Source organism: Cyprinodon variegatus, unplaced genomic scaffold, assembly GCF_000732505.1.
Source record: "Cyprinodon variegatus isolate N-32 unplaced genomic scaffold, C_variegatus-1.0 Scaffold1375, whole genome shotgun sequence".
Taxonomy (NCBI): domain Eukaryota; kingdom Metazoa; phylum Chordata; class Actinopteri; order Cyprinodontiformes; family Cyprinodontidae; genus Cyprinodon; species Cyprinodon variegatus.
In genome coordinates this window covers 34,288-44,629 of record NW_015151828.1, presented here as the reverse complement: position 1 = coordinate 44,629, position 10,342 = coordinate 34,288, and the positions used below count along the sequence as shown (strand labels likewise).

The 10,342-nt window shown below is 36.5% G+C and overlaps 2 protein-coding genes across 2 annotated transcripts in view; one reads left to right on the top strand and one right to left on the bottom strand.

Annotated features, from left to right (window-relative positions):
• Positions 1–1,509, top strand: part of LOC107103085 (glial cell line-derived neurotrophic factor-like) — an 11,241-nt gene extending 9,732 nt beyond the window's left edge. Inside the window, exon 3 of the mRNA XM_015402604.1 lies at positions 423–1,509. Within this exon, the coding sequence (XP_015258090.1) occupies positions 423–976 (554 nt within the window). The 3' untranslated portion in view covers positions 977–1,509. The remainder of the gene's footprint in view (positions 1–422) is intronic.
• A 7,894-nt stretch (positions 1,510–9,403) lies between these two features.
• LOC107103084 (WD repeat-containing protein 70-like) overlaps positions 9,404–10,342 on the bottom strand; it is a gene marked incomplete at its 5' end in the record, with an annotated part of 29,333 nt that continues 28,394 nt past the window's right edge. Inside the window, one exon of the mRNA XM_015402603.1 lies at positions 9,404–10,025. Coding sequence (XP_015258089.1) covers positions 9,938–10,025 — 88 coding nt within the window. The remainder of the gene's footprint in view (positions 10,026–10,342) is intronic.

Sequence of the window (10,342 nt, the reverse complement as noted above, 5' to 3'; positions counted from 1 at the left end):
AAAACAATGAGTTACTTGAAGGAAGTAGTTGACCCAAGGGCTCTCTAAAAAGGTGATGGACTAAGCTTTGAATGTCATGATGGTTGAAATTGTGCCATATGGAGGCCAATTTTCTACAGCATCACCTGTTAAATTATAGTGGTATTTATATTAGTGCAGGAAGAGAGAGGCCCAATCTTCTAAAATGACCTTGCACCTGTTCAATTTTCTTTATGGCCTATACAGAGTTCTACTTCAATGACATAGACAGATATCCTTAAAGTGACTGCGGACAAGGTCTTCTTATCTAACATCAGTAGTTGACCTCACAGATGAGGTCATCAGCCCATTAACACACTCCTAGACATTTCTGAAAAGTGTTATAGTAGTAGCAGTATTTAATACAGATCAATAAATTTACTTTTCTCTTCTTCACCTTTTAGATGACACGATAGCTCCCTACCCAAACCAGTTTGAGGACGTGATGGATTTTATCGAGGCTACCATTGGCAGACTGCGGAGGTCATCGGACACTAGCGGGAGCACCGGAGGACGGAGAGAGCAGAGACAGAGAGGAGCAACAAAAACAAGAAGCACAAAAGATGAGAGAAGAGGGCACGGGGGGAAGAGGAAGGGTCGAGGCCGGGCAGGAGGCCGAGGAGGCAAGGGAGGGGAGAGAGAGAGGGAGAGGATATCTGTACAGAGTCGTGGCTGCTTACTTAAGGAGGTCCATCTCAATGTGACGGATTTGGGGTTGGGGTACCAGACTAAGGAAGAGCTGATCTTCCGGTACTGTAGCGGACCCTGCATTGAGGCAGAGACCAACTATGACAAGATCCTAAATAACCTCACACACAACAAAAAGCTGGACAAGGACACACCCTCTCGCACCTGCTGTCGACCGATCGCGTTCGATGACGATTTGTCTTTTTTAGATGACAATGTCGTGTATCACACATTGAAAAAGCATTCAGCTCGAAAGTGTGGCTGCGTCTGAGAAAGTGAGAAAAGCATGACAAAATGCTGCAGCCAACTTTGGATCGTTTTAGCAGATGCTGCAGACAGAGGCATTGCAGTGAGACATGTGCACTGGAGGTCAGAAGGTGTTGCCTCATATTTGTCAGCTGGTACCAAGATGAGACAAAGTGGAGAGCATTGAGAGCTTCTGAGAGACAATGGAACTGCTGGGCTAAAACAAAACAACCTGCACCAATTTACATACGATATTCCAGTTTGTGCATAAAGGTTCCAGTTCACAGCAGATTGAATACTGTTACACTAACAGAGTGTGGTCAAAAAAAGAAGATGAAGGAAAACTGTGATTTTGCAGGAGGATATCTTTCCCTGGGAGTTACGTCTTTTCATAGGTGGCTGGATGAACCCCGAGATTTTAAGGGGAACTCTCTCAGTTGTAGTCAAAATCACTTCCACTGCAAAGTCTGGATGTTGACATTCAGAGCCAAGGAATACACACTGAGGCGCAGCAAAGACTGGTGCAAAACATTTACATAAGAAAATTAACATATTAACATACAGTATATATATATATATATATATATATATATATATATATATATATATATATATATATATATATATATATATATATAATTTTAAAATGGTATGTGTAAGAGGTATATTTATTGAGATGGAATTAAGTTATTGTTATTTATTTCAATCCATTGTATGAAAGAAAAAGTATTTTTTCTTATTTATTTACTAGCTTTGTTTGTCCTGGATGGTGCCACAGTACTAGGTTTTCTAATGCAAAATATTTCAAGGTTTCTCAGAACTGCTAAACACTCCCAAATATCTTGGAAATGCTTTTTCATGTCGTTTAAATTCCAGCAATGTTCACAAGTGACAACCAAAGGATGATCATTTACCGTGAAGGCAATGTACAGAGACAGAGGAGGGGACCAGTAGATGAGTTATGGTAGAAATGATTGGAGGAATTTTGAGCTTTTTTAAACTGTTTTAAACAAACAGTGGTATATTTTGCATCATTTTTCACTTAGGCAAATGCTTTGGCATGGGAAACATTAACTTACTTCCAACAAAACCTGACTCCTATATTTAAAACCATCCATTTATTATGCTCTGTTTGCAATAAAGATGTACTGAGAATTCATTTGGTGACCAAAACCAAAATTCAAAAATACTATAGAAAGAAAAATAGGAAAAATACCATCATCACTGATGTCATTTTATTTAGGCTGTGGTAGAAACACCACTCTTTTGTGTGGTTGCTGTCATTGCAGGAAAAAGGTAAAAGGTGAGGTATCAGAAGAGTTTGACATTAGGTAACAAGAAGCAAAGCAAAAATAAAAATAAGTTAAACTATTTAAAAGGAAACAGTATTTTTTGCTTAATTTTGAATGCAATATAGAGAGCTAAACACAACAAAACATGCCTATCCAGTGACAGAACAAATTTTAAACTTAAATATCAACTTTGAGCATTTTATAAAGGAGTTTAGACTTCATTTAGCTGTGAAGTTCAAACTCAGAACTAAAAATAACCATCAACCATCTTAAGTGCCACTTTGGTAACTGAAATTCAACAATCGTTTATACAACCATGTGTTTTCTCAGTACTCTGTAGCAAAATGTTTGTAAAGGAGGTTCTAAAGTACATTTGTATGACTGATATAAATAGATAGAAATTACCAAAGGTGATAAGTAACCAATTTTTAATTAGTTTTAAATGAAAAGCAAGAATATTGTATCTTTTCTCAGTTGGCTGTTGAAACTTCTAATTTTCCACACATTAAATCATAGCTTCCAGGTACTTTTCAGTTAATTTAGCAACCTTCTGATTACCCATAAAGTATATTAATGCGTCTACTTTCTGTTCTTCAACCAGTTAAGAAGCACCAATAGACAAGAAAGGTTTTCTACATGATTTTTGGTTGATGTAACTTATTAACCAACATTAGTTGAATTGTGTTGTGCCTAAAGTGTACCCCAGCGGCCTTCGGAATGACAAAAACACAACTTAAGACAGGCATACAGTTGGTTGGGCAACATTTGGCACAGGCCGTTAATGCAGATGAGTGATTTTTAAGATATTTAGGCTGGAAATGGGAAATCGGTGAGGCTTTTAAAAAGATTAAAACAAATGTTAAATAGGAAAATATAATGTATAACAAAAGGTATGTGCCTTTTACCGACTCTGATTTATGCTGTCATTATAACTCCTTAGTAAATATAACTCCAGCGACTTCATCCCACCCATTTACCATTTTCAGAGAGCGAGTAACCAATATCCCGCTTTTGTAGCTTACAACAGACAAAACAGTTACCTGGACTAAAAAATAGAAATCGGTTAAATCAAACTGTTTTTAAAGTTGTTTACTTTTAAGGTTTTAAAATGTTAATTAAAAAAGGCCAATATATAGTTTTAATAGTACCATTTTAGACCATTTGACAAAATGCTTGGACACCATAAACTAGAAGGTTTTACCTAAAGAAACAAAATTTTGTTGAGTAAGTCATTTTGACTAATTTTAGAATAACTTCTCTAAATACTGTACATGGACACTAATGTAGCATTGATAGCCACATTTCTTGTGGTTTGCCATTAAATAAGATTCTAAAGACATTTTGAAATACCAACTCCATTACCACACACAGTATGACAACACCTCTGCTATTAATCTAAATAATAAATTACCATTTAATTATTAAGCAGCTGCATCAATGAAACCTTTTTGAAAGGCTTGATAAGATTATTACTTACCATTTAAAATTGGGACACATTCAGCTTTTAGATAAACTATCTAAATGGAGAAAATGCATGTTAATTCACCCAGAATACCCTTTAGGTGATACTAAAGCAATTATGGAAATGGAAATCTCAAAGACATCACAAGCAAGCTTTGGCAGATGCATGAATCCTTGCCAAATAGCAGAGGTTATACAAAATCCATGAATGGCCTTGCACTGGTTCTAAGTGCAGATTTACAGCAGTAAATGTCCTAGTGAGCTTTAAACTTCACAAGTCTGCCTATGTTTCTGCCCGCACCATGACTGACAGCTCTTATTCCTTCAAAGGGGATTTGGAAGTGATCCTCTGACATGAGTCTTAACTGTATATCCCCTCCAGCAAAGACAGTTTAAGGCAGATCTAGCTACTGTAGCTGCTGTTGTCATGCAGCCGCTGTATGTATGTGAAGACTAGACGTTTGGACAAAGGAGTATGTTTTGGAAAAACCTAGAGAGAGGACAATGGGTCTGCTCAGTATGCTTTCTGCACGTAACAACTTGTCGAACAGAAGACATTTCTCAAACTAAAACCAAGATATATATGAAAAGCAGCTGTGTATCCCCCTTTTAAAGACAGGGCAGTCATTATAAGTGGAACAAAGAGAGCCCTCGTTTAGGTCTCGATGTTAGCACGGATTAGGGACCAAGGTATCTGTGCCCACCCGGCAGCAAGCTAGCCAGTTTTACTGTGTAATCCCCCACCCCCCATTCACAGAACAAATCCACTGCATCAGGATGAATTTAGGCCAAATACTAAACACAGATAAAAAAAATAAAAAATCTAAATTTTATCACCTGAAACTGTATCATCTACGCTTCTTAATAATTTGAAAACATTTGTGCATAGATCAGACATCCTTGCCACTCCTCGGTAAGCATAACAACTTTTCATCTTCATTACCTTTAACCTTACTGTCCACCGGCAAGCTTCCTCTTAAAAACGAAGGAATCTGCAATGTTAGCATTTGTTTTCACTCTGTTAGAATTTTTGTTGAGGAAAGAACCTGTATTGTCTCACTTGTTTTGTGTTACAGAACCAAAGCTCTCTGCAAACTTTATTTTTGTACAATATTCATTTTATAACTTTTTACAGAATTAAAACTGTTTCTATTAAATCAACAGGACTCCTGGTATTCCAATGATCGAGCATGATTCACTTATGACTTGCATGACTATGTTATTATTTTTTCTTAATCTTTTCTATATGGGGGCGCTGTGAGCTGCAGAGGACAAAGGGGGTGATGTATTGAAGAAGGATGAGTATCTTCAATTTTTTTCAAATTCATCTTTAATTTACAAAATATATATTTTTTAATTTTAGTCACCCTCATTTTTTCAAACGTGACAATAACCCCAAATGCATCATGGTTGTAAAGCAAAGCCGACTGACAAGGCAAGGCAAGGCAAGGCAAATTTATTTGTATAGCACAATTCAGTACAAAGACAATGCAAAGTGCTTTACATGATTAAAATATAGGAAAATAAAACAGAATCAAAGCAAGTAGGCAAAAAATAAGAAAATAAATAAATAAAAAGAATTAAACATTGGGTATTAACCTGACCATAACCATAGGGAAAATCCCATCTCTGCCAATTTTGCCAAGGAAAGTTGTCAAACATACAGATGAGTTAAATTAATCCAAAACATAGGCATCAAATCCTTCTTTTAAACATTTTTTAGTTAGCCTTTCCACCCTGGAAAAAATAAAGATTCAAATCTCTTCTAAAAAAGCCCTAAATTAAGAGTTTTTATACCCATGGTGAGTGTATGTAAACTGCTCACTGCCACTGTCTCTCTTTACACAAACATGAAAAAATTTGGTTTAGTGGTAAATTTAGTCAATCCTTTGCAAGTTAGCCTCAACAATGGGCCACTGACTTTTGCATTTAGATTCTTGAACCAGAGCCCAGGGTCTGCTGTAAACAAAAGCGTGGTTAAGAGCCCTGAGTTGTAAATTACAATTCTGGAGAATGTTTCCACTGTACTAGGGAGATGTGTGCCTATTTTGTGACACAGAAAGAGTTACAAAAGAAGCAATGTAATTCAACTAGTGAAATGCAAGAGCTAATTTCTAGCAAAATTAGCTCTTAGAACAAATGCAATTAGAACACAATTGCAGATCAAATGTGAAAATTACCTTTTAATCTGGAAATTTAAAAATACCACAGCCCGTGTTGACTTTTTTCCTTTTTATTATGATTCAAGAGCAATCCAGATGTTAGATATGAGGAATTAAAAGATGGAAAAAGCAATAAGCATAACCTTTTTTCCCCCCAGATTTTAATTTGCAGCTTTATTTTTCTGTGATCCTTCCACTCTTAGTGAGGTTGGATTGTTAGTAGACCATATTAAGATCCTTTCCTAGAATGTTTATTTAGATTTATATCAGGGTCTGGATGGGCCACTGAGGGACAATCATTGATTGCTCCAGCTTTTATTATCTAGTATGCTGGGTCATTGCTTTGTTGGAAGATGATTGGTTGGTATAATTTCATTTTGAATTTCTCTAGATTTGGGTGCTGTCATCTCGCCATATTCTATGTGGAATAGCTGCTGGCTGCTTAATGAAAAAAAACAAAAAAACAGTTTTGCTGTTTATTGTCTATTTCTAAAGCCTGCCAATCAATGTGTTGGCATGTCCATCAGGCCATTCTACCATAAATGTCTGACAGGTAAAGTCCATTAGCAATGGTAGGTCTTCTAAGTATCTCCATGAAGAGACTATGAAACGCAGACTTAAAGACTGTTTGGTTTTTGGTCGCCTCTCTGACCAAAAAGTGCTCAGTGTTTCAGACAGCCAGTCATATTTAGGATTCTAGTGGTTCCAAACTTTAAAAAGGCACTAAATGCCACCGCTTTCTTTTTCCAGATTCTGTTTTAGTCTTCAGAATTTTTTTTGCTTCATCACTTGATTTGTAAAGAGAGCTGTGAGATCTGGCATACAAACATTTCTAAAGCATGTCCTAATCGAAGTGGACTTGCAGAAAGTTGCAGAAGCATCTTATATACATTTTTTGATTTTGTTTAAAAATACTTATTTGCTCTTGTTTCATGTGGATATGATTTAAAGTTATAAGAAGAAGGCAAGAAATGAAATTTAATTTCTGCAATATCAGAAAGGGTTTTTCCTACAGGAGACTGACAAGCTTTTCAAGATTATTACCTGCTGACCAGAGGTATCACTCAAATGCTCATCACACCAATCACATCTGTAAGTCATATCCTGTGTGAGAAAGATTCTCCAACAACTAAATGTCAAAATCAATTGCAATGTTTTGAGTCTGACCCCTTTCATTTTGGAAACCTTCCTGGAAACTTCAAAATTATGTTTTGGTACAACCACAGCATGTATAAAATAAACTAAAGATTTTATTTAGTTCATCTGGTCTCATGAAGATATCACTGGCAGATTATATATGTAAAAAAAATAGTCATTTGAGTGAACTGAGCTTTTAATAGGTGATTATTTAAATTACTTTACCTTCAGGCAGGTATTTCCACACCAAGCGTCTCAGTTTCACAGGTGCTGGTGCCAGGTGACAGGACTTCAGGGTAACCAACCATCCCCTTCACTTACTTTGGCTGCAGTGCAAAAAAAAAAAACATTAGCCTGCTACCACACAGTTAGTCTGCCCTTTTCAATTTTGTAATTAAATATTCTAATTCCTCCAAATTGATTCTGGTAAAACCTTTGTCTTCATTTCATCTTCTGACTAAACAGTATTTCAAAAGACAATAAATCTGTCCCCTCATTCCCACTGGCCAGAAAGCACTTTTTTTTGGTTTCTGGGTTCGTAGGTAACTGAAAACGAACATCAGAAAAAATTATGAGACTCAAGGTTTTAAAAGGGCTTTAGAAAAAAGGAAGTTACACAGAAACGTGTGTAAGATACCAACCCTAAGCGTGTTGTTCACTTTTCTTCACCAAAGATTTAAAGGATGCTGATGTTAAACTACAACTTTAATGCATTTTAATAGGATTGCAAATATGAATCTGAAGTGAATGAGGTTCGTTTGCATCAACACATTTTGGGAAAATGTTTTATAGAAATAAAGCTGCAAATCCTTTAAGGTATGAAGACCGACCTGGCACATCTAGAAACATGAAAGATTTGCTTGTGGTCTATTGCTAATTCTAGGTTAGACATGATGGGGAGTGTATGTAAATATGTAATTTTAAGGTTGACTTATGTAAATTTTGATTACGCCACTACAACTCATTAACATTCTTTGATCTGAAGCATTTCTTTGCTATACGTTTATAGTCATCCTCTTGCTGGAAGGTGAACCTCAATCATTACCCTTTCACAGCCTTAAATAGATTTTCTTCCAGATTTGTTCTGTCCAGGATTCCTCTTCAGCTCTCCTGCAGCATGAAGATGCCACCAACAGGTTTTTGTTTTGGTCAGACTGATTCTGAGTATCTAGCTGTGTTTTGCATGTAGACCAGAAGGTTTCATTCTATCCTCATCTAACCAGACCAGTTCTTTCACATTTGCTCTGTCCCTACTTAATTCCTGGCAACCTTCTTTCTTTCCACATCTTCATAAAGTCCACGTTTGTTCTTCTGTCGACAGTTTCTCTGCAGTTTCTCCAAAGTTACCACGCAGCCTGTTTTTAATCAAAGGTTGGACACCAAGATCTAGGTGGGATTCAGGCTGGAGGATACATGTTTTAAGCACAGGAAGTTGTTTTCTAACCTAAGTTTACGTTACAGTCATTCACAGCTTTATCCCTGACCAGTCTGCCACGTTCCTCATTTTTCCTAACCATCTTTGCTACTTAATATTTCCAACAAACCTCTAAAGATTTCAAAGAACAGCTGAATTTACACATTGATCAAATGCATTTCACATCACCCAGATTCTTTTACAAAAGAAAGTAAACCATGGATGATTTTCCTTCCACTTCTCCAAGTGTTGATTATATAAAATAGAAAGAAGTTCATGGTTGTAACAGGACAAAATGTGTAAATGTTTTACTTTTGGAAGGCATTGCATGCTATAAAGCAAATAAAACTCACAGTAACACGTGGTAGGCAGAGGCTGCATTCCAATATGCTGAACACAAACATGGCTTTCATTATTTCTATTGTGGGCTTTCTCTGTCACTCCAAATACAGACACAACGCAGGTCATTTGACATTTTTCTAAAGAAACTGTTTCATGTCACAGACAAAGATGTGAAAAGGTTGTAAAGGTGTAAAGGAGAAAAAAGGCCTAATTTAAAACAGGAGAAAATATAGTATTGGACCTCAGGAGGTTTTCAAAACTCATGCTTAAGTCAGAGTTCTATGCAAAACTGAGATCTAGAAACTCAAATTAATAGAGCATGTTTACTGTAAAGGTGAAAATCCGCTAAATGAAACTATAACAGGCCAATGGTGACGGTCAGGAATATAAATTTCTCCTCCGTGCAACCACAGCTTTACAAAAAATTAAAAAAATTATAAATAAAAATTATTTTGCCAGAGTAAAAATTCCCTCCTTTATTTTAAGCAATGCATAGCGTGTAAAAGGCTTTCAATGCAGTAAGTAAAAACAGCAGGACTGCTGCGTATCTTCAGGTTTGAGCTTGTGTCTCACAGGAAAGGCATTCCTTTGATCAGCAGGTAAAACAGATCAGACTCAGCTTCACTTTGGATGAAAAACGACTATTTGACAAGAGGAGATATGTTCCTTTATTTAAGGTTTGAGTTGGTTTACATGGTGTAGAGAAAACAGCAAATAATTGAAGGCCTTGCGAAAAAAAGCACAGCTTTCAAAACGTAGAATCTAAAAAATATTCCCACATAAAAACAGCTAAAATCATATTACGATGCACTATTTGCAAACTCTCCTGGTAACGAACGGCACCGAACCACAAAAATCTGGAGCTGATTTACGAGGTATTAGTAACCTCTGGAGACCTAGGGTGTGAGGACAATAGAAATTATATAATTATAGTCGACACAATCAAAACAGACATAAAAAGGGAAGCGGTTCATGTTTAGCAGTGAAAGGATCATAAAACTGTAGAATGGTAAATTTAGATTTACGAGTTTCCTTTATTCACTACAGCAGAAAATAAAAAGAGGCTTTGAGCTTTATGCCTACAGAACAGAGGGCAGAGATGGAATTTAATTGACGTTCCTGAGCGTTTTGTCTGCCTTTCTGCTTTAACCAAACTATCAGCTAATCTCTTCAGTCTTCTAGATCTTGCGTTTCTTCCACTCTGGTTCTTTTTCAGCCTCCTCATCCTCGTCCGACTCCTCTGCGAACACAGGCTCCGGTTGGGTCCTGCAGGGATTCACAGAGACGAGCAATGACTAAACTGTCTTTTGATTTAATTAATGTTCAGACAGATTTAGAGCAAACAATAGAATCATCCAGCTGCAATGGAATGAATTAAATCAGACGCTGGAGTTTCAAAGTGGCAGATCAACGATTTCCTCTTTACAAACCAAGTGGATTATTCTCTTATGAAGAATGATGCACAAACACAATTTTCCAGGCAAACTTCCCATCTTTTTAAGACAAACTTCCAGGTAGATGGATGATACTTTTAGACAAGATAATAGGGAATAAAATCTGGAAATATAGACAAAGACTTTTCC